The sequence below is a fragment of the Aphelocoma coerulescens genome, chromosome 4 (genome assembly GCF_041296385.1).
Source record: "Aphelocoma coerulescens isolate FSJ_1873_10779 chromosome 4, UR_Acoe_1.0, whole genome shotgun sequence".
In the NCBI taxonomy this organism is placed as follows: Eukaryota; Metazoa; Chordata; class Aves; order Passeriformes; family Corvidae; genus Aphelocoma; species Aphelocoma coerulescens.
In genome coordinates this window covers 31,575,731-31,603,439 of record NC_091017.1, presented here as the reverse complement: position 1 = coordinate 31,603,439, position 27,709 = coordinate 31,575,731, and the positions used below count along the sequence as shown (strand labels likewise).

General features: G+C 48.6%; 3 protein-coding genes across 4 annotated transcripts; 1 reads left to right on the top strand and 2 right to left on the bottom strand.

Moving 5' to 3' along the window:
* Positions 1-179: 179 nt before the first annotated feature.
* LOC138109644 (sulfotransferase 1 family member D1-like) lies at positions 180-3,169 on the bottom strand. 2 transcript variants are annotated; one of them, XM_069013380.1, is made up of 7 exons: positions 1,616-3,169; positions 1,416-1,541; positions 1,214-1,311; positions 990-1,116; positions 798-889; positions 536-716; positions 180-413 (listed from the first exon to the last, which is right to left on the bottom strand). In XM_069013380.1, the coding sequence occupies exons 1-7, from the start codon at positions 2,010-2,012 to the stop codon at positions 301-303; spliced, it is 1,134 nt and encodes a 377-aa protein (XP_068869481.1). In that variant the 5' UTR covers positions 2,013-3,169; the 3' UTR covers positions 180-300. The 2 variants fall into 2 exon arrangements, with proteins under 2 accessions (XP_068869481.1, XP_068869482.1); XM_069013381.1 differs by lacking the exons at positions 990-1,116; positions 1,214-1,311.
* A 996-nt stretch (positions 3,170-4,165) lies between these two features.
* On the bottom strand, positions 4,166-5,819 carry AP5S1 (adaptor related protein complex 5 subunit sigma 1). Its single transcript, XM_069013382.1, has 2 exons — positions 5,189-5,819; positions 4,166-4,732 (listed from the first exon to the last, which is right to left on the bottom strand). Exons 1-2 carry the CDS (start codon positions 5,344-5,346, stop codon positions 4,306-4,308), a joined length of 585 nt encoding a protein of 194 aa, XP_068869483.1. The 5' UTR covers positions 5,347-5,819; the 3' UTR covers positions 4,166-4,305.
* A 7,612-nt stretch (positions 5,820-13,431) lies between these two features.
* Positions 13,432-24,929, top strand: SH2D4A (SH2 domain containing 4A). The gene is made up of 9 exons (XM_069013379.1): positions 13,432-15,664; positions 16,452-16,611; positions 17,129-17,291; positions 19,293-19,358; positions 19,770-19,905; positions 21,122-21,338; positions 21,721-21,851; positions 22,267-22,487; positions 24,008-24,929. The coding sequence occupies exons 1-9, from the start codon at positions 15,490-15,492 to the stop codon at positions 24,098-24,100; spliced, it is 1,362 nt and encodes a 453-aa protein (XP_068869480.1). The 5' UTR covers positions 13,432-15,489; the 3' UTR covers positions 24,101-24,929.
* Positions 24,930-27,709: the final 2,780 nt, after the last annotated feature.

Below are 27,709 nucleotides of genomic sequence, written 5' to 3'. Positions count from 1 at the left end.
AGTGGTGGTTCTTGGGAGGGTGCCCACTCCTGGTGATACCTGAACATCACCTGCTAAAAATCCACTGTGTTCCCACCCTCTGTCCTGATGACCATGAAGGTGTTCCCAGACACTGCCTAGAATTCAGACGGTTCAGCCCCGCCCCCCCCTTCACTTTCCTTGCAGGCAATAGCTCAACCTCCATTTATCACAATTTATTGCACAGGGAAAAGTGAATTAGTGCAAGAATCTCCATCTGGATCCACCCTCCGCACTGGGCGAGCAAGAAGCACAGTCCTCCTGGGAAGCAATATGAGCCCCTCACACCTCCATCAGGAAGTGGAGGTCAGAGCCTGCCATATGCTCCTGGTAGTGCTGGTTGAAGCGCTCGTTCTGGGCCACAGTGAAGTGGTTCTTCCAGTCTCCAGAGATCCCTGGGGGTGAGAAAATAAGTGGGGTAAATCCTCACACGTGAAATATTTTCAGCCACAGATGGGGGCTAAAATACAATCCAGGGACATCCGTCCCAAATCCTCCACCACCGGCCAAACCCCACCTTTTCGGAGGAATGGGGAGACACTGTGATCCATTACAGTGGGGAGCATGGTTTCATAGTTGGCAGCAGGGTTCTTCTTCATCTCCTGGAAGGAGGTGTGGTGCAGGATCCTCTCCACTGTTCCCTCCGCCAGCTCCTTGCCCAGGAATTGCAAGATTTTCTGCACCTCCCGTCGTGGATCCTGCAGGGTGGTTGACATGAGGAGGCTGCCAAAAAAGCTGGGGGGGCAACCAGGGTTCCTTCCCCTCCATCCCACTCTCACCTTCTTCATGTCCTCATAGAAGAGGTAGAGCATCTTCTCCTGCTTCTTCTCCCACCATCCGCGCACGTGGTCGTACCAGGACCCGTAGGCCACTGTGGGATATGGTCAAGGGATTAACGGAAAACTGGGGTAGCGGGGGGATGTCCTTCCCACCAGCATTTCAGGGTGGGCATCCTGTGGCTCAGCCCCAACCTTTGCCAGCCATGAAGTTCTCCAAGAACTCAGCCTTTGTGCCAGGGTCAGGGTGTATCTTGGCCATGTGGTGGAAGTAGTAGTAGGAGATGACAACATCCTTGGGGTTGCGGGCCATGTAGATAATCTGGAGAGAGCCAAGGATGTGTTTGGGAGGTACAGAGTGATGCCTCCTCCCCACCAACCCAGATGGGGAGAGAAACAGGGGGCACCTGCCATGTTACCTTGCAGTCCTTCTCCCAGAAGGAGGTCGGGAGGAGCTGAACTGGGAGATGGGTCTTTACTAGCCGTGGGGATGGGGTATTCTCCAGCTGCTCAACACCTGTGGCACAGGGGACTTAAAGGTGTGAGCCCCAGCACTCTCACCCCCACCCTGGCTCTGTTTCCTTTCCACCCAAGCCAGGCAGCTGGGCTGGGGAAGCTCACCACTCGGCCCTTTGGAGACCTTCATTTCCAGGAAGGGCACGCGGTTGTAGATGGCATCCCGTCGGCACTTCTCCACATCACCATCGTGGTAGATCATGTCCATGATCTCGCTCAGCCATGTTGTGCCTGCAGCACAGGGACAGCGTTGCAAAGGGTGGTGTCACCCCATCCCCCCTGCACCCTTCCCCAGGACCACTCACCCGATTTGGGGTAGGTGGAGATGAGCAGGTCGTCTGGATGGGCTTGGAAAGTCTTCACCTGTGGCCAGCCCTCAATGAAGCTCTTGAAGAGGGGGATGCCATGGAGGCTTCCCAGCTCCTGCCTGATTGCATCTTTCTGCTCCATGGTTAACAGTGGGTGCACACAGAACTGGCTGTCTTCCCTGCTGGCAGCCTCCACAACCTCGGGACTGGCAGGCTCCTGTGCCAAGACTGTGCCTGGGGCAGTACTGGATCCTGTAGCAGGACTGTGCCCAGGGCAGTGCCCCATCAGGCGAAGTCCAGCCCAGATCACATGTGGCAGAGGTACTGCCAGTGCCACAGGGGCATGCCCTGATCCCTGGCAGGATGCCACCCTGATAACGTGGATGCTGGCCATGCACTAAGCCCAAGCCATGACGGGTCAGGAATGGAGCCCAGCATCATCTCTCCTCCCACCTGTCTGCACTTCTCCCCCAGCTACAGCCCCTTTAATGAGTGCCACGGGGTTGTGGAGCTGCAGGGACAGCTCAGCCACGCAGGCCCATCGCTGGTGCAGCTGTACCTCTCAGGATTCTGTGTGCTCTGGTGCCCAGGAGCCCCGGCACCTCCACCATCCTGCCGTGCCCAGGCTGTAATGGTTAACGAGAGCTGGCGTGGCTACGGAGCACAGAGGATGTGAAGGAGGTTCAAAGTGCCAGCAGCTGAGGCCTGGGACGGTTTTGGAGTGGGCTCTGCCTCTCTCCCCCCACTGCTCCATGAGCACTGTGTTGCCCTGCAGTGTCCCTGCTTGTTGTGGCTGGGGACCAGACTGCCTGGGACCTGGTTGAGGGTGCTGCAAGCAGGGTGTGCCTCCCTCCTGCCTTCCTGGGTGCTCCTTTGATGCCTCTTTTAGGAATGGGCTGAATAAGCTGATCTTCTCCATCCTGGATGATGTGATCCAGCAGGTTGTGCAATACAGGAACTCACCATGATGGAGCAGGTGCTGCTCTTGCTCCAGGAGGAGATCAAGGAGAAGCAGAAGCCAAGTGGTGCCTGGCCCAGGCCAGGTCAGTGGGGTCTCTGGGAAAGGAGGCACCAGTGCAGGATTTAGCATCTGGACCATTTGCAGAAATACAATCTCACAACTCTTTTTGTATCCAATGAGGGAGTTGGAAGACAGTAAATGGGTCTGTTATCCTGACAAAAAATTACATGTAACATTTGCATTTTCATCTGATGATGAGGAAATAACATTATGATCCCTAATTGAAACACAGATGATGGTCAAGGTCAGCAAACTTCTACTAAAAAGGTACCATATATGGTGACTGAGAGATCAAAACTCCAGGAAGTCTAGCAGACTTACACGGGATGGAAACATACAGGGTGATCCCCACAAGAGAGAATCAGGGAAAAGATGATTCTTTATTCCTTAAACTCCCCCTGTATCTACTACACCTCAGAGTAGAGAGAAAATCCCACCACAAAAAACTACACCAATTCTGATTTGCAAGGGAATTCTGGCCATAAACCAGGTGATATTAAAATCCAGCAACTGGAATCCTATGAGTGCATACACAATAATGGCCCATACATTCGGATTCGAGTTGATTCTCATCAAAAATTAATTGCTAACACCATTGAAACACTCCAAGACAATGTCTCTTTGCCTCTTGGTTGTATTCAAGCCCAGCTGTGGGTGCAGTATATGACAGCTGCTATCACACGGGAAGGTGAAGACGGTACCTTGCCTGCTGAGATTCAGTGCTCCCTATGGGATGCCACACTGGGCTCCATCACCCCCACACCTCCAGCACAGTGAGCTGCCCCATCACAGCCAGAGACCCATCGTGGCTGAAGCCCAGTGCCCAGCACCCCTTCTCAGGTGCTCCAGCTTTACTGGTGCACTTACAAGGGGAAGCACTTGGGGGTCTGGCCCTGTGACTGCCCCTCTCCAGGGCCTGGCAGTGCCCGGCCTGTTCCTGGCACACTGGTGGGAGAGCCATGCACACCAGGTCCTGGCTCCCTGGATTTCCCAGCACCCACAAACTGCTAGAGTAGGGCCCTGCTCCCCACTGCACCCTGCAGAGCTCGGTAGGCGGGTGCCAGCTCCTGCCACCTCCCAGGGCGTCACATGGGTCCCCTGGCCCCAAGCAGCACCATCTGGGGACAACCACCCTGGTGTGCCAGGCACACGGCTACATCCTGCCCTGCTGCCTGTTTATTTAATCCCCCACACAGACACCCTGATGCCCTGGGGCCAGATGCACACCCCGTGTCCCATGGCAAGATCCCATCCCATCCCAGAGCCATGTCTCCCCTGCCGGAGGCCCTCTGCCTGCTCCATAGTGCCCAACTGGGGTAACCACAATCCGGGGTCCCTCTTTTAGCGTCCATTCACAGCCACATGGAGCCTCCGCTCACTGTCACGTGCGTGCAGAGTGGTGTGGAACGCGGTGCAGGAAAACAGCACAGGAACATGCAACTGTCCCAGCTCCAGATGGATTTATGGGGATAGCTATTAGCTCTCCCATGACAGTGTCAGTGTATAAATGGATTAAAACCCTGCTCTTAGCTGGCTCATTGCTCTTTATTCCAGAACTACTTTTCTCATCCATCCCACTGGGGCTTGGTGACCATCTCAGATCCCTCCCTTGTCTCTCATCCCCAAAACATATCTGGGGATGTTGGGTGGGAATGTCATCTGTAGCTCAGCGGGATGCTTTGATGCCCAGCTCCCGGTCCATTGCCTGGAGGAAACGTTCGTTGAGAAAAAGCATCTGCCCATGGGGCAGGAGACGATCCAGGAGGCCATCAGCAGCATCAGGACGGAGCAGGACGTCAGCGCCGGGGCCGAGGAGGCGCAGGGAGAAGAGCAGGCGGGGAGCCAGGCGCCGCAGGGTGATCTCAGCCAATGATAGATTCTCTTGGGGTTCACAAACCAAGGCAAAGGCGAGGGCCAGCACTGATAACCAGACTACTGTCACCCGCTCAGGGAACGGGTCTCCAGGGGGCATCTGGAAAAGACCCCCTGGAGCATCCTGGAGTGACACTGGCTCATCAGGTAGCTGGGGGAGCTGTGGGGAGGATGGATGCCCCAAGGATGACTGAAGCAGTTGGCACTGCGAGGCCACTTGCCTGGAAGAGAAAAGAGGGACCCTCATGTAAAGGACCCCCGCCTCATACAGGGACAGAGTGACCCCTCTGTTGGGGGAACAGGGTCCCGGAAGTCCTGCCGCGTCCAGCATCCCCAGCAAGGGTGGATCTCATGGATGGGGGGCATGGTCCTGTGGCTCTCGCTGAGCCCTGTCCCCCGAAAAGGGGGCTGCCACAGTTCTGAGGGCCCCACCGAGCCCAGGCTCCCCTCAGGAATAGAAGGTGTCCCAGCCCTGGGGGTCCAGCAAAGCCCAGGAGCCCTCCCATCAAAAAAAGGGTGTATCACGGCTGTGGGGATCCCAAGGACAGGGATGCGGTGTCACAAATCCAGTGGGTTCAGGAGATGGAAGGCACCAGAAGGTTCAGGAGATGGGAGGCTCCCACCAAGCCCAGCATCCGCAGGAAGGGGATTCCCGCAGAGGGCGATTTCCCGGGTACCTGGCCACGACGAGCAGCTGCTCCTTGCGGCGAAGGCGCTGCCGGGGACCCCCGAGGGCGGTTTCCGGGGGGGTCCCGAAGGTGCGCGCGTACAGCACGCGGCAGGGGCCATGGCCGGCGGGCCCGCCCGGCGCCAGCAGCACGAACGCCCGGACCATGGCCCCGGCCCCGGCCCCGGCCCCGGCCCCGGCCCCGGCACGCCGGAAGCGGCGGCGCTGGCTCGGAAGGAGCGGCCTTCGGTGGGCGGTGGGAGGGGCGTGGGCGCCCGAGCGTGCAGACGGCGGGTCACGATTGGCCAAGACGAGGGGACAGCGAGAGCTGATTGTCGGGGAAAGGCCGGTGGGGGGGGAAAGGCCGCGGGGGCTCGGCCAAGACGAAGGCGCTGTCCCGCCTGAACGACCCCTGGCGATCGCTCGGCAGCCGTCCCTGCTCCGTGTTCCCCTCCCCGGGGTACTTCCGTGGGTGCGGCCACGCTGCCCCGGGAGCGGAGCAGAGCTCTGAGCCCCCACCGTGCTGTCGCCTGGGGTCCAGGTCAGCCCCTGCTCCCGCGGGGCCTCGCTGCCGCCACCCCCCGCGCAGGGACAGCTCTCACTGGGCCAGTGCTTGTCCGCGCCACAGCCGCCCTGCCCCTGAGTGAGCTCTCAGCCCCCCAGGGAAGCTCCCATCGCCCCAACCCTCGGCCCTGCCAACCGCTGCCCCCACACCCTCCGCAGCCGCCGTTGCCTTGTGGTGCATTTACAGGTCAGGAGCCGGGACGGCTCCCTCTCCCGACGGAGCTAACGGAGTGTGTAAAATACACTTCCCATCCTCCGCAGCTCACGGTGCCCAACCCCTAGCTCCTAGTCTAGGCCAATCGTGACCCGCCGTCCGCACGTTCGGCCCCCCCCCTCCCACCGCCCACCGAGGGCCGCTTCTTCCCAGCCAGCGCCCGGAGCCCCTCCTGTCCCCCAACGTAAACCACAGCTGGCTTAGAGCAGGACAAACTACTTTAAATAAGACGGAAGGGGACCTTTGATGTGGCCAATCTGGTACTTGTACACTGGGAATGCAGCACGGGGTCTGTGGCTCAAAGTGGAAGCACAGCACAGTTTTGGGATCTTAATGCAGGGGGGAGTGTGTGTCCTGGGCATGCGGTGGACACGGCTGGGAGAGGACATGGGGGTAAATGTGGCTTGAGGTGGCTCAGGGGGACATGGCCGGGGCCAGCATGAAAAGGTGTATTTCTTGTGTGGGGCATATTGAGGAGTGTGTGGCTGGCACAGGGGACATGGAGGGGCCCATGGCCAGAGGGAGCATGGAGAGGGACATGGCTGGGTGGAGACATGAGATTTTTCCATAAGAGCTTTTCAGCCATAGAAAATATTGTCGCGGCCCTCGCCGGGTCACCCCCCGTCCGTTTCTCGCGCTTCACGTGTCGGAGGAAAATAACTTTTCAGGGATGGGACTGTGCAACTACACGAATTTATTGTTTAAAATAACAAACGCATCAGTCGAGGCGTGAGCTTTTACAACACCTCCGAGTAATGGCGACTAGTCACAAGATTTAGGGTTACATCGTAATTTATAACTTCCTAATCCAATAGATACTTAAAACGACACTTTGTTTTAGATTAATGACCTATCACCTGTGGCACTTCTCACTGCAATGCAGCTTATGTTTTGACCAATAACTTCTCATGTCACGTACACACAGATGTCTCTCTTATACCATCTAAATTCTTAACTTAAACTATATAAAATCACACTATTATATTTTAAAACCCTTCACCAAAACACCCAGTGTACAATTTTACTTATAATGATAGGAACACAAGTTTGTAATCCTTTTGCTTAAAGTCCACAAATCTTTGTCAATTAAGCCAGACCTAGTCTCTTCCAAGGTTGTAAATCAAAGCCTCCTTTAATTGCAGGAGTTTCTACTCCTCTGTCTCCCACAAAATATGTTTTCTGCCTCAAGTGGTTTCAATGATAAAGCTGGTTTTTGACAAATTCTTTATAGCTGTGGCTGGTTATTCATGGGTTGAAGGTCAGGGTGTGAGGGTCTTTCTGCCGTGTTCAGGGCATGTATCCCAGCTATGGTGTCCATATTCAAACTACAGTGTCCATATTCCAGCTAGGGTGTCCATCCCAGGCATGGTGTCTGAAAGGAATAAAATGAATGTCTTTACAAACAGACCATGTGAATCTATTTGTAGATAGGGCTAGGAACTTAAAGATAGGGAAGTAACAGAATAAACTATTAGTTCTAGAAAATGTCAACACGGACTGTTGCTCTGCCAAGGCTGCGTTAAATTCCTGAACCTAGAGAAAAAGAACAAAGACATAATAGAATTATGAATAGCTTTATTTTTTTCATTCTTTTCTATAACAAAAGGGGTGTGCATATTAGAGGGGGACATAGAGTAGACGATTCGGGAAGTCTGTACCTTCCAAGTACCTCAGCCAATGGGGAAAAGGAAGAAGGTGATGCAGCCAGGAACTTAAAATAAAAAGGGGGTTCATCCCCCAACAATCTGAGAGATCCGATGGGAAATGCCCATGGCCTCTTCCTTTATTTGAATAAAGTTATAGGACTCCTCTGTCTACTTTTTGGACATAAACCTCTGACATCGTGGATTAATTTTCCTAACAGTGTCCCTTCAGAAGTTGTCCCTCTGGTGCTGTCCCCAAGGAGGGGATAGCCAGCCTTAGCCTCATGCAACCTTGCTGCTCATAGTCCAGAGCTGCACCTCGAGCTGATTTCCAGACCTGAGAGCTGCAGTGCCCTGCCACGTTGTGTTCCACTGTAGGACCCTCTTGGGATGCTCCCCCCTGCACCTTCCCAGAGCTGAGACTCCTGTTTGCTCGAGGTCCTCCTTTCTGGCGGCTGCCAGGGTGTCCCCCTGCCTTCCCCATGGCTTATAGCTGCCCTTGACCTGGCTGTGTCCTGCCTTGAGCCTCTGCCTTGTTCAGGGACACCGTTGCTGCCGTCTCAGCACCTACGCACACACCCCCACACACCTTCATTGCATGCAGCCCCTCCCTTACCATGCTCCAGGGGTCCCTCATTGCTCACAGGCTTCCTCAGCCTTGTCCGGCACCCCGTACACCACCGCTCAGAGCCTCCCAGCACCCCATTGCTCAGAGCCGTCCCTTCCTCAGGACCCTCACGCTCCCGCTCAGGTCACTGGCAGGAGACAGCCAGGAGGAGCCTTATTATCAGCTGGGGCCTGGGCCAGGGCGGTGGCGGGAGGGCGATGGCCGCGGGCCGGGGGTCCCGGTGCCGCTCCGGGGCTGCGGTGCCGCGCCGCGTCCGCCAGGCGGCGCCCTGTGCGGGGCAGGTGCGCGGCGGTGCCGCCGCTCCTCACAGGCCCCGCCACGGCCGCCAGGGGGCGCCGCCGCCCGGGGCCGCGGGAGCCTGAGGGGGCCTTCCCGGGGGTCCCGTCCCGGGGGTCCCGTCCCGGGGCAGCAGCTGCAGGTCATCCCCCCGGTGACCCTTCCTGCCACCGGGCCTCACCCGGTTTCTTCTCCCCAGCTCTTTTCCAGAGCCACTGCCGGCAGGACGAGCTCTTCGGCCCCGCGCTAGGTCTGCTGTAACCCGGGAGAATAGCTCGAACCGGCCACGCCCGGAGCCACTCATGCCCGAGCGACCCGCGCCAGGTGTGGATCCCCTAGGAAGACGCCGGCATGCCCGCACCGAGGGCGATGCTGCTGCTGCCTGCCCTCAGCACGGTCCTGCCAGCACCCACCCGCCTCAGTCCGCCCAGAGATGCTGCGGGGAGTTAGCGGCTCCAGTTCCTTTGTGACTCCAGTTTGTTTGCGTCTCCTCCTCGGGAAAGGCTCCTGCCTAGTTTCTGCTCCACCTCATTTGCAGCTTCAGGTGCTTTGTTTCTGTCCCCAGTTTGTCTCAGATTCAGCTCATAGATGGGTCCAGTTTGTTCTGGCCTCCAGCATCTTTTAGACTCCAATTTGGTTTCACCTTCCCCAGCTTCATTTCAGCTCCAATTTATTTGCAGCTCCAGTTTGTTTCTATGTTTGGTTTGTCTGCTCATTTCTGCTCTGGCTGATTACATCTTGTGCCTGTTCAAATGATCCTGGCTTTTGACAGGGACACAAACCAATCACTATCATAACTTAAATATGAACGAACATAATTGTATGTTGTCTAAAGATGAACTAAGCTTCTTGGAGTAATGCAAGTGGACCCTCAGCCTCCAGTAGGATTCCCCACAGGTGCCTCCATACTGGTGCTCACTGTCAGGAAAATCCACAAACGCCAGAGGTTTATGTCCAGAGAGGAGACAGAGGAGTCCTGCAACTTTATTCGAATGAAGGAAGAAAGTCCACTGGGGCACACGCCCACAGGGTTTCCCCTCTTGAGGTTTCAGAGGGCGCAGCCTCCTTTTATCCCAAACTCCCGGCCACACGTTGCCCTCTTCCTTCCCCCATTGGCTGAGGTACCAGGAAGGTACAGCCTTCCCAAACTGCCTCCCACATATCCCCCCTTGAACCTACTATTTTACCCCAAAGTTCAGAAACTCGGGCTTATGCAGACCCCCTTGTCTGTTTCAGGAGCCAAACTGTCTGGGCTCTGCAACAAACCTGGTGCCCAAAGTTAGTGGAGATACGAAGACCCATTTCAAAGATGTTAACACCCATACCTTCACCCATCAAACTGTTTGTAAAGACATGAGCTTTCCTCTCACCACCTTGATGGATAACGGGAGTGAAGTTTCAAACAACGTAAAGAACAAAGTGTTTAAGCAATGGAAGCAATAACCACAGGAATGGGGAAGACAGAAAATTGATGGCCTAAGTTCTTGAAGGGGGGAAAACAAAGAAAGATAACACCCTTCTTATCCAGGATGTGTAATGATGAACTAAAAAAATCCCCAGTTTTGACAGGTTCTGTGGTGAGAACTTGCCCTAGTGATGAACTTTTGCTCCTTATAATAGTAAAAACCAGACCCCAGCTCAGGCACTCCCGCCTACAAAAAGGGCACCACTCACCAAGCATGCGCTATGATTTCTTGGGACACAATGGCTTTAATTTGAAGTAAAGAAAGGAAGAGCCAGTAACAACTTAAGCCAAGTAGTGACTTAAGTAAGACTTAATAGTCCAAGACTGTAACTCTGTAAGTAGGCCTGCTTTTTTGCACCTCAGGGTGCTGGCTCTGGGGTTTACCTCCCAGCACCTCTTTCTGCACAGAACTGTAAATCAAATGATGTGTCATGGTTAGAAAAATCCTCATTTTTACAGTGACTGAATTTGGTTGAGTATCTGATTCTGTGTGTTAACCTATAGAAGCTCTCACCCTTTAACCACACTGTTAATCCCCTCAGTACTTTTGATATAGGAAGATGATCCAATAAGTGTTTGCACATTGTTCTAGTAGGGAAGATACATTTTCCCTGAAAGCAGAGTCCGGTGGCCTCAGACTGTGTTCAGTGGCTGCTGCTGTATCAAATTATCTTCCTTTCTTGCCATTGCCATCCATTCATACCTGCTATAAGATAACTGCTGCCCCCTCCAGCAATATCAGGGACCTATAGGGAAAGTCAGTTCAGATACAGATAATTTCAAGGTAGTTTATGTTGTGGTGACTTCATTGGTTTTGTTCTTTCAAGCATTAGATGCCAGCCTTATGCAGAATCCAATCCTTAAAGGGGCTACAAGACAGCTGAAGAGAGGCTTTGGACAAGGGCATGGAGTGATAGGGCAAGGGGGAATGGCTTCAAACTGACAGAATGCAGGTATAGATTATGCATCAGGAAGAAATTCTTGCCTGTGAAGGTATTGAGGCACTGGAACATCCCTGGAAGTGTTCAAGACCAAGCTGGGTGGTGCTTTGAGCACCCTGGTTTAGTGGCCCTGTCCGTGGCAGAGGGGCTGGAACTAGATATCTTTGAGGTGCCTTCCAACCCAAGCCATTCTATGATTCTAAGATACAAGGTCTGGTTCTGTCTTCTGGGAGCTATGCTTGTGCAGTTGTGTTTTCCTTCTGTTATACCCAAACTAGAAGTTTTCCTTCCGTCTGAAATAAAAAAGCCCAGTAGGCTGAAGCAAAATTAAACAAAGGAATGAATCACTACTCTATTTAGAACAGGATGAGGATTAAAAAAAGCCCCAAACAAACAAGAATAAAACAAACAAATGAACAGCCAAACCCCAAAGAACAGAAGGATATTTTGGTACTAGCCTTGCCGGTGCAGCTGCTAACATAAATGTTTTCTGACACAAGTGCATGTTATGGACCAATGTGTAACAGTTAACCCATGAAGGCCTGTGTACTCAGAGCAAGGCTGGGGAGGCGATTACTTTTGGCTGCACTGATTTCAGGTGGGTTTTGCAATTCTGCTTTGCTTCACTTATGAAAAAAATCAGAAATGCCTTCATAAAATCTGGCAGAGAGCTGATGGCATTCGAGTGGCTGGAACTGCAGAAATCCAGAAAAACCTGAGCTTCCTAGTGCTGCTGGGCTTAGTTTGGCAAGTGAGAGGAAATTCAGTTGCATTGTCACAGCCCAGCCTCTTGATCAGGGAAAAGAATTCCCAGTGGTGTCTCTGAAGCCACTTCTTACAAATAATCAGCTCCAAGGACAAGCTCTTGACTCAAAATAATACAGTTCCACCATTTACTGAACGATGTGGTCTTATCTGCCTTTTATGGGGAAAACTACTTTATGACAATAGAAATCCTCTTAGGTCATCGGCCAGTACTCTGAAGCAGCCTTTCTCATGTTCTCTTTTCTCCTCACCTATGGGTTTCTTGGCTTATTTTTAGTTTACAGTTACTGTCACATTTACAGTGGAGATGTGTGCAGCAGGTTGAACAAGCTGCCTCCCTGAAAATGAGCACAAGGCCCACTGTTTAACTTGTCCACTGTTTCATTTTACACCCTCCTGTTTGATTTCTTGGTGAAAAACGTTATCTATGATTTTCTGTGTCTGTCTATTGTTTTCTTGGAGAAACTTTCCCTCCACTGGCAGCACTGATGGTGAGGACCAGGACTAGTATGTCCAGGTGGGAGTGTCTTGGCAGCCTGCCATGTCCAAAGTGTCACTGCACACGTGAGCAGGAACTCGTGCCAGTTCTTCTCAAAGCTATGGCACTTTCATGTGTATTCATTGGATTGTTTTCCCTGTTAATGGTAGATGATTTACAGGAACACAGAGAAGAGGCTGCTCTCCAGTAGGAGATTTAAATGCTGTGTGACCTTGCATTTTGAAGGATCATTTAGCTTTTGAATTTTGTTTACCCTAATTGCTTTCAGGTTCACTATCTGACACATCAATGCCAGAGCCCCAAAGACCTGGTCTGGCTTCCCACCTCCCTCCACTTAGTTTTTGCTATTTTTGGCTACTTCCATCTCTATTCCTCCACAAAACCAGCTCCCACCTACCACTCCCATGAAAAAAAAATGCAAATAGAAAGTTTAACAGGACCTCTACCAGAGTTTTCCTTCAAATTACCTGCTTGGAGGTCCCTCTGCCATTACTGCAGTCTTTGGCTTCACTAAGTTTGAGCTGTAAATATACTACTTACAGCAGGAGCAGCATCTGCAAAACCACTTCCAGCCAGGTGTCAGTAACATGGCTTTGATTCAAACTTTGGGAACAGTATATGACTGATTACAAGGATATCCAGCTCCTAGATCTTGAATGAAGTGACTGCTAAAACAGAAATATTGCAAACCTCTTGAGATGCTTATGTCATTTCCCAGTGTTAAAATAGCTGGTGCTTTAAAGGGTACCTTTGGGATAGAGCATTATAAATGTCCTCTTACAACCAATGTTACAAGGAGATCCAACTCTGCAAAACTGCATCAGTACTGTGAAACTTGTTTGCTGAGCACCCTTCAATCTTGCCAACACACTGCATCCCCAGGCATGGAGAGAGGGACCAGTTTGCCACCACGGCATATGGCAGAGCACATGATGTCCTCCTAAGTAAATGCCATAGCAAGGCCATTCCCACTCCTGAGAAGACAGAGCAGCATGGACATGCTGCTGCATGCATTCTGCTGATGGGTTCTCATGTGTCATGTCCCAAGAAGCTCTTCCCTCTCTATAGCTGCCATCTCCATGGCTAAAGGGCAGCTCAAGACCCTTTGGCTGCTGAGCTGAAGAAACTCTGCCATCAGGGGGGTACTCAAAAAGCATTGCCCAAGTCAGAGCACCTCCCCAAAAAACTTTTTTTTAAATCAAGAAAGTAGTTTGTTTAAACAAAATCCATACAGATTTAGAATAGCAGCTTCATGTTTCCTTCTAGAATGAAGTTAACATTTTTAATAGGGAAAGTATTAAGTAATCAGACAAACAACATAAAAATGAGAAGGCTTAACACCATCTCCTGATCACTGCACCCTCTCCAGGACTTTTGCTCCTGCTCCTGGCCTCTGCTGCAGACAATGCATTTCTGGGACCATGATCTGCTCTGTTGTTGCCTTGGGGTCCTTGAGGAGCAACTTGTCTCCCTGCCTACAGCTCCTCCCCCTGCTCCAAGCTCCTTTCAAGCTCTCCCTGCTGAAAGTACATCGGGACTTCACTGCAGTGGGGCTCCAGCCAGCTCTGTCTCTGGCAATTTTAAGGTAAGCCATAATCAGAAGCAGGGGGATGCTTGAGACAGACTGCTTGCTCCCAGCACAGGTGCAAGACAGAGGAAGGTGGACCAACGCAGCAGATACTGTTCTGACAGTCTGACTTTATGAAGGCTGCTATTGTGCTGTCCCATTTCATCTAAATAATTGTGTGCTCTGTGTGTGTGCTCCTTGGAAAGCTTCAGTATTGCACTTGCTGGCTACTCTACTACCTCCTTCTTTGTTATTTTATTTGTCAGAAGCCAAGCAGTCATACTGTGAAGCTGAAGGTGCTCCCAGCCCCAGCACTTTTTTTCCAGTGTTTGGAAGTTCCTAGAAGTCCAGTCCCTCTCCTGTAAGATGGCTAATTGACTTGACCCCGTCAACTTGATTTAATATATAGTCCCACTTCATGCTGGCACAGGCCCTTCTGCCATGTCTTTGCCCTTTATACTTCCACATTACTGCCTCAATAACCCTCTGCCTCCCACTTACTATGCTATGTTCTACCATGCTTGTTCCGTAGACTCCCAGGATTTGGGCAGAAGGACATGAACAATCCCATTGCTTTAATTTTCCTTGTAGTCTGATGGCAGTATTTCCCAAGAGTTTGTCCAGAAAGTCCCTACCACCTCTGGCCAGTCAGCCACCCTTCTCTGGTGTTGCACTTAATACATGGCTGTCAGCCTCCCCGTGTCACCAAAAGCACTGCCAACTAATTTCCTGATCTCCATGAGTTTATCCAGATAAGATAAGGAAAATAGTTGGTTTCAAGGTCTTTAGTCCACATTTCTACTTTCTTATTTACCACCTTCCCAAGTGACAGGAGAGCTTCCAATTTTTCAGTGAAATCCCTGTTGTAAATGTAAATCCATGAGCACAAAGCAAGGCTGTGTGGGTGTTAGTACCTCGCCAGCGTGAACTGGACCCAAGCCAGTATCCTGGGCAGGAACAGGGGTGCCCCTTCTCCCCATCAGCTTCATCCTGTCAGACAGGGATGTCCCATGCCAGGCTCACCATGTGGGCAGGGTGCATCAGCAAGATGTGTCAGAGCAGGACCTGTCTCAGACACTGACTATCCAAATTGCTTTTCTTCAAACCAGCTGCACTCCTTGTGCTCCCTTGACTTGCTGGGAGGCTGACTTTGATGGACAGGAGCTCCCCAAAATTCCCACTCCCACCTCAAAAGCAGAGTCGAAAGTCCCCCTATCTTTCTTCGGTAAAATGAGGCAGTCCGGGCTTTTGATCATCAAAGTTTTCCTGTTTGGAAGGAGGAGGAGCCATCTAGTCATGGGTTCATTGATTCCCTGCCCAGCAGGAATGTTTGCTTGGGCACAGCCAAGCCGCACCTCTGATGACTAACAGGCAGTGCTCTCTCTCTTTGATATACTATCAGCTGGGTTTAGCAGAGTATCAACACAACCTCCCCACTCCAGGCCTCGCCCCTTCTGGCCAGCTCTCCCTGCAGAGCGGGCAGGGGCTGCATGAGAGCTGAGCTCACCTCTTATTCCAAGGAATCTTAACAGCAGGTTTTAAGCTACTTACTTACTTTTTTTGGTCTGTGCAGGAAGTCTGAGCTAAAAAAAAAAAAAAAGAGAAAGAGACAGAAGTATAATTGCTCTGGCACGCCTGCATTCCTACTTCAGTCTCAGACGGGCGGGCACTCTTTCTTGTCGGAGCCAGAAAGAGGATCTGATCCCTGAAGATCATTGCCACGAACGTAAGTAAGTGAAACCTGCAGCCATGCTGAAACAGATACTATCAGACATGTACATCGATCCGGAGCTACTGGCAGAACTCAGCGAGGAGCAGAAGCAGATCCTCTTCTTCAAGATGAGGCAGGAACAGATCAGACGGTGGGAGGAAAGAGAAGCTGCTGCAGAAAAGATTTCAGCGAAGAAGCCACTGGTAAGAAAAGGTAAGTCTCTGCCTCCTGGCTGCTTCACCTTCTGGCACGTAAATGGCTTAGTCAACGGCTTCCTAGAAATAGGAAGTAATGTATCCTTAGAGCAATTTCTTCTCCAAGGGACATGACATAGGCTTATTTCCAAAACATAACTAAATCCACCTGCAATGGGGTAGTTTGGCCAGGCACACAATGGTTTTTACTCCCTGGCCCAGACATTCTGTCCTTGACCAAATTGCTCAACTCCCCTTGCTGGGAAGACAGGGTTTATTTGCCCCCAGGAGATGCATCTCATTAAGTTTCCCACTAAATGGTGCCTCTGAATCTGTCTTTAACATAACCATGGATTTGAATATCTGTCCTGAGGCACAAGATCTGATAGGGAGTTCCCACTGAGACTTTAGACCTGAAGTTCCCTTGCCAGGATTACACAGCATGCCAGCTGCTAGGAAGATAGCACTCTTCTCCCAGGTCTCCCCCACGTGCACTATTTGCAGGTAGCTCACCCTCATATAGTTTGGGGAGGACAGTGGTCAGGAATTAAAGCAAGAAAAGAAACAGTGGTGAGTCTTCTCCTTTGCTCCCAGACTCAGAAATGCCTCCTTCACTGACCTGGCTCAAGTAGTATGAAAAAACTGGGAAGCGTGGGCTGCATCCCAGTTGAGCTTTCCTCATGTACAGTTGCTTTTGGGGGGGCTGTGTCATGAACAGCAGTTGGTAGGGCACAGCAGGTGCAACACAGGCCCTGCAAAGAGCTACCCAGTAAACAGCATTTGCCAAAGAGCTCCTTCTTTTCCAGCCAACAGGAAGTCAGTGACATGGAAACTCGGTGCCGACAATGATGTGTGGGTCTGGGTGATGGGCGAGCATCCTTCAGATAAATCCTATGAAGCCATCTGTGAAGAGATCCAGGCACAAAGAGCAAAGCGCTTAGTGAGAGAGAAAGGCCAGGAGGGCAGGTAAGCACCCTTCAGCTGAAGGACTCACTGGGCAGATATGGAGGAGAAGGCTTTTCTAGGGACACACAAGCTGGAGTCTTCTCTGTAGGGGCTGTGGTTACCACTGTCACACTGGCCTTGCTGGCAAAAGGCAGAGGCAAAGGCTGGAGAGGACACACAATGCAGGCAGAGACCAGCTGCAGCCTGAGACTTGCCCTGGCTCACTGAGGCTCCCATGACATGGCTCCTGCGTGGGACCGTCTGCAGACCACAGGAAATGATGATGCTGTTACTGCAGCAGGTGATGGGCTTGGATCGGGCTGATTCACCAGCAGGTGCCCAGCTACAGCCGGACAACAGTTATTCACCACAAGTCATTAATTTAATTACTCACCTGCCTGATCTGGAGATATAACTGCCTATGCACATGTGGCTTCATTGCAGCTCTGCTCTGCTCTGCTCACGTGCAGCCTCCTCACAAGATGCTCAGACAGCAGAAAGTGACTCGCTCCTAAGTCCTCTCTCTCTTGCATTTCAGAGAGACTGACTCTTCTGCAACATGGTCTCTACACCCACAACCAGGACTTCTGGCTGAGACAGATCTTCATGGGAATAAAAAAAACACTGCGGAGAAAAAGGAGGAACATGGGAGAAAAATAACTGATATTGATACAACAGGAAAAAGTCAGGAACTCACAAAGGTAGTTTTCCATTTTCCCGTAACTATAAGAAACATGCATTTTTGAGGTCTAGGAAGTGCAGCAAATCCTGGCTGCTGCAAATACAAATCTGAAGGGAAAAAGCTGTCTATCTGCTAAGGCTTTTCTTCTATAGTCAGAGAAGAAGCCATATTATTACATCCTTGAGACTCGGGAGGTCCATGTGCTATTCTCAGCTGGGATAGATCTGCTCTGTGCCAATGGATAAATTACTCTGAATTCCTTTGCTTCCATTCTCTGTGGGTAAAACAAGGGGTGAAGTACTTTCCCTTCTGCGCTGTGGCTGGTTTGGATGGCTATTGGGGCAAGACCAGGGAGGCTATCCCAGGATCTGTACATGCAAGGCCACAGCCCTCAGACAAATAATTTACTTTTATAAAAGACCAAATGAAGATCATTTTACTGGCATCATCTAATATGCATATTTTAGGTGGTTCTTGGGTTTTTTTGTCTTCTAAAACAGAAAACAGCTTATGATCTTGACAGCACGGGACAACTCCAAATGCAGTAATACAATGTCTGCTTTCCTGTGGTGTTTCATTACAGAAGTATTTTTTCCCAGCAATAAATACATTTGGGCTTTTTAACTGGCTACAAAAAGCCATTTGCAGAGAAAGGAAAAAAAGAAGAGTTAAATTAACTACCCATGCAACCATAGTTGAACAGAAGGAACAGAACACCCTGCCAATTTAATGGGAGAAGTCCAATCTCATTCAGCAGTTTTCATTCAGCCTTGAATGAACTTGTATGAGAGTATATTCTTTTATCGTACAGCCACTCCGTACTTCGGTATAAAAAGTAGGTTGGGTTTTGGCAAAATGCTCTCCTGCTGCTAATAGTGAAGGGAATTTAGAGTGACTGTCTCCTTTATCAAAAGCCTCTGAGTCACATGAGTTTTTTCTCTGTACTGTTTGCTGAAGTTGAGCAACTATGTGGGAGATTGTTTTTCAAAGGAACTTATTAGTCAAAGCTGACAAAAAAACCCAAAACAAAACAAAAAACCAAACAAGCCACCACCAAAAATCTAACCCCCTTTCAAAGTCTTACACATGAAAATAGATGGGAGTTGTATATTTTCCTTTCTTTTCTGTCATTATATTATTAGTAAATTTTCCCAGATTTCTGGGGCTTTTGCTATTAGAAGGAGGGCTCCAGACTGAAGTCTCCTGTTGTGTTTTCTAGGCTTGGAGAGGGGCTTGTTCCCACCTCCTGCCTGAAAGTTTTCTCTGAGTTTTCTCTGAGATCTAGTTCTCATTTAACCTGAGAGATCCAGGTATCGTGCTGCAGGGAATAGGGCTGATCTAAGAAAAAAATCCTGCTTCATACACATTTGAAGTTCCTAGTTTCCTGCTGAGGAGAGGGAAATTGTAAAGCCATGTTCATATTAAATATTAGCCAAGTAGGTGATGGAGCTAAAAGGAAGTGTGTCCTTGGTAAGCAGACTAGTACAGTTAACTCGTCTGTGGGAGGCAATTGGGGTCTGCTGAGGAGGTGGGTGGGTGTTTACTCAAAGCCAAACCTAACAGTTCATCTGCCAAGGCAGCTCTCAGCTAGGGACTGCTGGCAGGGCAGCTGGGCTGGTTTGCAGGGGAGAGAGAACACGAAATATCCAGCCAGTTGGGTCAGTTTGTCAAGTAGGAGTTTGCAGCAACACAGCTACAGCTGCAAACGTGCACAGGCAGGTTCTGCAAGGGATTGCTTTAAAGGAAGGAAAGAAAGGGACTGCTCCCTAGGAGCACTTGTGAGCATTGCTTAGCAAATCTATGCATGCTTTTTGCAATCCTGACACCCCTGAGTTCTCCTCCTGAGGTATTTTTGGCCTAATATGATGGGAAAATCCCCCCAATGTTTGTCCGAACAGGCTGGCAAAATTTGTTAACAAATGTCACATGACTGCTTTTGCATTAAACACCTATTGCACCAAAAAAAGAGCAATTGTCCTAATGTCATATTTATTTCTTACCACTCTTTTGCTCTGCTCAGAGGGGAACCAGAAATGTTCACCAGATGCTGGCAGATTGCCATGTGAGGAAGCATAACTTCCAACAGGTAAGTGGCAACCTATCATGTTCCTGACACATTGAGTGGGGTCAAGGCTTTATCCTAGAGTCCCAGTCAGCTTCAGAGCCTCACGTGAGCCAAGAATGTTCTCACCTTTTGGACCAGTTTTATCCAGTATTGCCATGCTCCTCATGTATGGTGTGATGATTTGGAGATGATACAAAGCAGGCCAGGCTGGCAGATTGGGGAGTAGCACAGGGAGATACTCCTGATGATTTTTGGTGGACTGTTTTCCCTTCCTGCCTCAGTTGTCACCTGCAGTAAAGACGGAGGGTCTGTATGTTGTTGAAATTGGAGGGATTCACTGTAAAGAATGGAGTTCCCAGAATTTCAAGGCTAGCTAAAAAGCAGGGCTAAAACTTGCCTGTGAAACAGCTGAATGTACTGTTTCTTTCATAGATGAAGGAAGCACAGAGGAGAAATTCAGAAGAGATCACAGCCCCCCAGGAGCCAATACCACAGAGCCACTGCAGCACAGAGAGCCAGAGAACACTGCAGAAATCGGATGAGAATGAGCCTGAATGGCAGGAATTCCGTAAGACCTTAAAATGACCTTTTCCTATAAGGTTTGAGAAATCCTAGAGCTCTGTGGGGTCATCTCAACGCTTCTCCTGCCATACTAGAACTAAATAATAGGTCAGAGAGTGGAGAGTACTGCCAAGAAATACAGCACTGTATTACCAGAAATGTTTCTGAGTCCATGCAGCACCGAGACTAGAGCTGGGCAGGGGAATGGAAAACTTTTCCAACTGATACTATGTTAAAACAAGCAACAAATAGGAACCACATGAGTATAGCCAGTACAATTAATTTTAAACTAGAGGCTGGCCTTTTGTAGGACTTTGCAGTAACCATTGCTGTCAAGGACAAGGATAATGGGTAACAGGGACTAATCAAAAAGGGCTTCCCTGTCATTCAAGCATGGTCCCACCTAAGTAAAGCCCTGCTGCACTGTCTCATGTAATGAATCCCAATGATAGAAAGGAAAATGGCAAACAGTATGAGAATTGCAGTAGCATCCATCGGTGCTGCCAAATGCTTCCTGAAGGAGAACCTGATGCACTTTTTTTCCCAGTTCCTTCCCTGCTGCTCAGTAGATGGCAATGGTGTACCACCAGTTGCTTCCACTTCAGTCTAGGGGTTTTATTTTTCTGACCAATAAAAAAAATGCTGACTGGAGAGCTGGTTATTCCTGCAGATTCCAGGGTGAGATGGACCTAGACAATTAAGGCAGTTTTATAGGAAAAAAACCCAAACAAAACCACAGTCAAGTTCTCCACTTCCCATAAGAGTTTCAGCAAGACTCCTTCCCACCCTCCAAAATGGATTAGCACTTTCAAATCCTTCAAATGATTGATTTGGGGTCATTTCAACAGCCTTAACTCCATAAGCCCTGCCTCCCCCACCAGCTTACATGAAAGGCACTACAGAAATCCATGTCTGAACCAGGAGTCAGCGTCTGAAACAAAACCAGTAGGTCTCTAAGTACAAAGGGACCTGGTACCAAGAAAAAACACACAGATTTTTAATCTTGTCTGAGAAAAAAACCTGGTTTTTAATCTCTTAAAGGAATTAAAACTATGCTACTTAACACGTGGGAGACACATGGCAAATGGCCTCACAACTGAGTGAATTTTTCAGCTTGTGAAATGGGTTATTCTTCCATTTCATCAAGCATGAAGATGGACAAAAAGTAGCAAGCTTTAAACTTGCTGCTTCTTCGCTCCTGTAGGACTCCTTTTTATTTCCAGTGCGGAAATCCAAGGCAGCAGATGAGAAGAGACGCTCCCTTGCACAGCAAGCCAGAGATGACTACAGGAGGCTTTCACTGCAGGGCATCCACAGAGGGAAGCGGACAGATATTTCCAAGGGTGCCACAGCAGGAGACAGGCGACCACTTCAATATCCACCTCTGCCCCCCAAGCCTAAACTTCCACCTCCTGCAATGGCAAATGGGAGAGCAATTAGGTAAGGAAGCCCCTGTGCACTGTGGAAAGGAGAAGGGATGAAATTCTTTTGCTCTAGCATGGGATGGCTGAGAAGGGAATGGTTAGCTCTCCCCCTTGTGTGGAAGAAACACCCAGCAGGGAAAAATACAGGTTATATTCTAGCCTAGGGTGTGATGAGGCTTTCAGGTGTTCATTCCTGGAGGTTTAGTTAGTAGTGTGTCCAAAGCCTGGAGCACATAGAGCCCCTATGATGCCAGATGTCCACTGAAAACCATATTCCACACAGCTGAACTGCCTGTTTAGGACTGCTCTTAAAATCTTAAGCAAAACGTAAGTCCTGCACAGGGACTCAAAACCTGTTGTTTGAACCTGATACACAAACCAGAGGTCTTTTCTAACAGGAAAGAGGGAGTCCAGAGGACAATCTCCAATTCTACCGAAGAAAGCATCATCAAGTGGTTCAAAGAGGAGCAATTCCCTCTCCGAGCTGGCTATCTGAAAACCACAGACACAATAGCACCTTGGTTCCACGGTGAGTCCTGGGCATTTCCACTGCAACCCAACTGTTTAATAAGCTTAGAGTTTTTTCTGCTAACATGGCCGCTAACACAGGCTGGGCTTGGGAGTAAAGCTCCTATACTGGAATCAACATACAACAACTGCAATACCATTCTCTCTCTAACACAGCAACAGTCCTTTCGAGCCTCCATGTTTGTCATTCATTGTTGGCCAACTGTGGAACAGTTAATAACAAGCAGTTGGCATGTGGCCATGGCCTATTACTAGCAATGACAGCACTCTTTTTCCTGGGCTACTAGGCAAGAAAACAGTGAAAGGGATGGAAGTGCCACAGACTGGTTTTAGAGCAGATTTCTTGTGAGAACTGTTCTGCCCAGTCCTGCACAAATGCTTTTCTCCCTTCAGTTTTCTGTTTTGGTTTTTAACAGGTATCCTGACATCTAAGAAAGCGGAAGAGCTTCTGAATAAAACAGTACCAGGGAGTTTTCTGATCCGGGTCAGTGAGAAAATCAAAGGCTACGTGCTCTCCTATCGGTCTGTGGAAGGATGTAAACATTTCCTCATTGATGCCTCCAGTGATTCCTACAGCTTCCTTGGAGTGGACCAGCTGCAACATTCAACACTGGCTGACCTTGTAGACTACCACAAGGTGAACATCTAGTAATGCATTCTTTAACCGTTTAATTGCCTCAGGGCACTTCAAAATAAGAAAGAATCGATTCAGTTGTTTTGAAGTAGGTAACTAGACCCGTTTGAACTGCTGCTGGGTATCTTGTGTGCTGCTCCAGAAGGGTATGTCAGCCTGACTGGTATAGCCTAAACGACCTAATACATCTCAGACATCTTAGATTTGACTCACTTATGCTCAAGCTCACAGAACACCTTGCACACAGGGCCCAAGTTACTTACAAGCTACTTAGAAATGTTGATGAGACGTGACAGCATACTCATGCAAACTCCTTTATTTTGTATTCTTTCCATGGTTAAGGGGCACTGGCAAGTTGGGTGAACACAAAATCCTGCTTACATCCAGCGTCAGCATGAAAGAAAGCAAGGTATCTTTATAATCTTAAAGCAGGCAAGGGGTGGCACTGAGCAAAGGTAAAAAATAGAAGGGAAGGAGCAAGGTTGGCAGGCTCTTTCAACAGTAACAGTGGTGTTTACCAGCACTGACTGCAGTTACATGGGCTTCAAGGAGAGCCAGATGGATTGTTCATTCATATACTGTAAGATCTGCCCAGGGACAGGACAATAATTTTTCTCATAGGTTCATTTAAAATCCCTGTTTCTTTTAAATAAGTGCCTGGCTTAATACAGACATGGCTAAACAAAACTGGACATGAGAACAATAGCTATGCTCATTTGCTCTACAGAACTCTACCTGGGCTGACTGAACTTGCTTCTTGCATGATTTTCACAGTTCAGGCTGAAAGTATTAAAAGCAGGAGTTATACAGCTATTTGTACCAGAGCTGGAGGATTTAAAGCTTGGCTCTGCATGGCTACATCAAAGATACAGCCATGCCCACAGTCTGCAAAGAATCCTGCAGACCCCCTCCACTACAGCATGTGTGGGCAGCTGAACCCACTCTGCCAAAGTGCCCCACTGGGTTCTGCTTATCATCCACTAGGTGACCATGAAAGAAGGCAAGTCCCCACCACGCATCTGTTGCTAGGATGGAGAACAAGATTGGAAGCAGAGACTGTACTATCAGGGAATTCCCTGGTTAGAACAGGACGTGCCTGAGCAGAGGGTGTGTGCTGTCTCCAGAATCCACCCTTGTCCTTCCCACAAACACAGCCAGAAGCACAGTCCACAATCCCTGGTCCTGCTTTACCTGCATGCTGCACAGTCCTGGCTCCAGCACTTTCTGGGCAGGGCACCACTCCATGTCAGAGAAGCTGTAGTTCCCTCAGGGATGAGCACAGCTCTTTCCTAGAACTGCCGGACCTGTGTCACTGAGTTATGGCACCGAGCACAGATGTGTTATATAGAGGGCAGCCATTTGGGCCCTTCCCCGAGTTCTCCAGGGAACTAAGCTGTTCACACACAGTGGTGTGAACACATCCACACCATAACAGAGGCAGGGAGACTGCTGTCCACCTTGTGAGGTTGTTACAGGCAGGGTCTGTTTGAAAGGTGCTGTTTGATCATATCTTATATCAACAGGATGAACCCATCACTTCCTTGGGGAAGGAGCTGTTGCTTTACCCATGTGGCCAAGAGGACCAAGAGCCAGATTACATCTCTCTCTTTGTGTGAACCTCCCCATCTCGCTGGGCAGCCCCAGGCTTGTATTCACAAAGAACTTGGAACCGAACTTGGAACCAGAGCTCCTGATACTTACCTGAAACCATAAGTGCCTCTATTTTATATCCTTCACAACAAACCAGTAGGAAGTAATGTTGTGAGCTACAGGATGCATCAGCCCAGCAAGCTGCAAAGCACCTGGATACATCCCTCAAGATGAAGTGAATGAGTTGACGAAGTAATCAGTTGAACAGGGAGATACTGCCACGGATTTTCAGTGGGTTTTTGTAGGTTTCTTTGGGGACTTCTGTATTCAAGCTGCCTCTTGTTCTTGAATGCAAGGTTGTGTACCATCTGGGAAATAGATTAGTACCTACAGTTGAATGAGATTATACCTTCCTGAAGGCACAAAATAACTTGGGGAGGTGAATCGATCTTGATATGTAATTAGCATAATGTGAAGCTTAATTCTATAAAATGCTGTGTCCTTGGAATGAAGGATGTTCAAGCCTTCAAATATCCAAGCAAACCTTGAGTACCTTTCAGTGAAAGGTGCTCTCTGTGGCAAGAGATTTCCATGAAGAGTGCATTTTTTAAACTTCTCTAGCCTCTGAATATAGATCCTCCCTCTTTTAACCTGTATTAACTCCCACACAGGTCTTTCTGTGTTTAGAGAGATTATCCTTTTGAAAACGAAAGGAGAAGGGACAGAAGCATTTGTCTGAATGACTACCACATGTACAGAGCCTAAAAATGTAAGAAGGAACACCTATATCAGTATTAATACAGTTTACAGAAGAGTTTTTGCCAGTAAAGAATGCTATTTTCCAAAATAGAGGTATTTATTGCAAGTTGTGTCCCAGTTACTGAGATGCATCTGGTGTAAACTTCATCATAGATCTTGCTTTTTCAACATGATCTCTCTTCCTATCTGTTACAATGCTCTTTAAATGGGAGAGGTTGGCCAGAATGACATAAAAAATTAGTCCTCATCCAGGCTCCCTTATGTTGTTGCACATGACAAACTCTGCAGCTGAGGGTTGTGGTGTGAATCTGCAAACATTTTTTAGAGGCACAATCCTCAAATAGTGAACAAGAGTCAATCTTGTTTCAGTTCTTTACTTGTTTTTACCTGTTCCCTTTTTTTCTGTTAGATCAGGGTTACTCTGTTTAACTTGAAGAAGCAGTCAAAACTTTCAGTCTTACATTAATCTGGGTTTTGCAGAGTAGAGATTTAAAGAAATTGTGATCATCTGGTTTTAAAATTTTCAACTATGCTGACAGGTGGTTTCCGTTCCAGTAAAGAGGGGATAATGGCACTCCACTTACAGCAGGTGTCACTTGCTAGAAATAAAGCTTTAATGTAAACTGAGATTCTGAAAGTAACAACACTCTGCTACTGCAAATGACTTAATGAGATTCTTGAGTAATATATCACATGTATCAATGAGATAATTTCAATATAATCTGCATCAATCATGAGAAAGGGTGTTAGATTATTTGTAGCAGGGGAAACATCCCTGCTTCACTCTTTATGAACTGTTTCTTTTAAAAATATGGTCAAAATGAAAAGTCCTTCAGAAAAGCATCTGTTTTCATGTGAAGAATGTGCCATAGCTGATATCCTTCTGAAGACAAATTGTGAAGTGTTTTGCAGACCTACGGGCTGGTAAAGACAGAGGAAAAAGTATCCTCTAAAAAGGCATTTTGAGAGGCAGGATGTTAACTTGCAAAATAAGATGCAGTCTGATCTGGCGTGGACATAGCAGGACATAAACAATTTTAGCTCTAAGATCTTTAGTAAAACTCCTCAGGGTTTGACTTGCTGACAAGTGGACCAGTGGATTCACTGCCTTTATATTAAACTACTTATTTGCAATTATTGTCTCAGTACAGCCCAGGGAAAACCACTATCCATGTTCACATCTATCCCACATGTTTGAGTCCTGCCTCAGTTTTTCAAAGACCCACTTTTCTGCTGTGAGGCAAGAAATATGAAGTTATGTACCTACACATTTAGATTACCGCACTGGCTGCAAAGGCAACTACCTTGCTAGAACAGATGCCCTCAAGATGGCTCTTCTATTGCTCCAAAATGCCGTTACCCTGAAAGTCTGTGGAGCAAGGATGTCTTGCAGCGGTTGAGAATCAAGGGTGATGACATGTCTTTGGGAGTTTCTCTGTAGAATCTTTCCTGCTTCACATGCAAGGATTACAAGAGTAATCAATTTGAAAATTGCTTGCTGGAGAGATCATGAATCCTGGAGGAACATGGCAATTTGTTTTGCTCGATGCCTTTAGCCAGAGCATGCTGCAGTCATCAAAAAGTAAAGCCAAGGAGTCCCTGGATGGCCTCCCCACCTGCACAGGGTCATCTCTAGTTCCTCCTCGACCAAGATCCAATCAGTTGTCATTCTGAGAAAGATCACAGGCTGGTTTGGGGACAAGGAAGGTAGAGACCTTCATAACAAAATCTATTGTTCTGTTGGCTGCTCTCTTTAGATTTCATCTTTTTCTAACTGGGCTGAAAGACCTGTTAGAACTCCACTTGGCTTACAGAAACATAAATAACAGCAGCTTCCCTTTCTCATGCTGTTCTTCACCTCTTCTGTCAGTACAGTCCCCACCTCTAAGAGAGCCCTGCCAAATCTCTGCTGTGATTAGATTGCCCTGCACATCACCGATGTGGCCAATGACTATGGGTTGGATGACTCCGTCACTGATACCACCTCAGCTCTTGCCAAACTGGCTTTTGCAGTCAAGGAACGGAAACTGCATAGACATTATTATTCCTGGCAAGAAGAACAGCATCTCTGTGGAAAAGGACATACACAAAAATCACAAAGGTGTTATTTAAAAACATAAGTTGTGAAACTCTGACAGGATCTGGATGACGTGCTTGTAGAGTGATGAAGTGTTGAATTTACAATTGCCCAGTGCTTAGAACTGGAGACTAACAGAGGTATGAAGGGACCTCTGGAGATCATCTGGTCTAGTCCTGTTCTACAAGTGCAGCTCAGGGAAGACTGAATAAAACCATCATGGAAATAGTTAAGGTGAGGATTGAGGTAGGCAATGATTACGAAACTTTCATAGTATACGACACCCAGTTTCAAATTCATGTTTAAGTGCGACTGTAGGAACAACTTTTGCCTTGGAGCAGCTGAGTTACCAAACTTTCATATGCACTCAACAAGCCATACCTGTCTCCTCCTATTGCGTAATATTTGTAAAGTTACTTCATCAATACAAAGCCCTTTATAAATAATTTATTATGTGTTCTGGGAACAAAAAAGTTCTTTGGAGGACCTACTTGAGTGATTGCTGAAGTTTCTATGGTAAGTGATGTATTTTGGGGTTGAGGTTTTAAAGTATACAAAGTTTCTATTCTTTTTGTACTTTTGCAATGTTTTGGATGCTTGGTGCTTTGCAAGGCAAGTGCAATGCAGATCCTCTGCACCAACAAAAGACAAATACATATGAATGTGTCCAAGGAAAAGGTACTTACAGCAGCATGGTCTCTGTCTGCAGATCCTGCATGGAGTGCTTTCAAAAGAGGTTCATAGCGCTCTTCCTACTGCACAGCAGCACAACAAAGAGTTCAGTGCTACCTTTCATTGT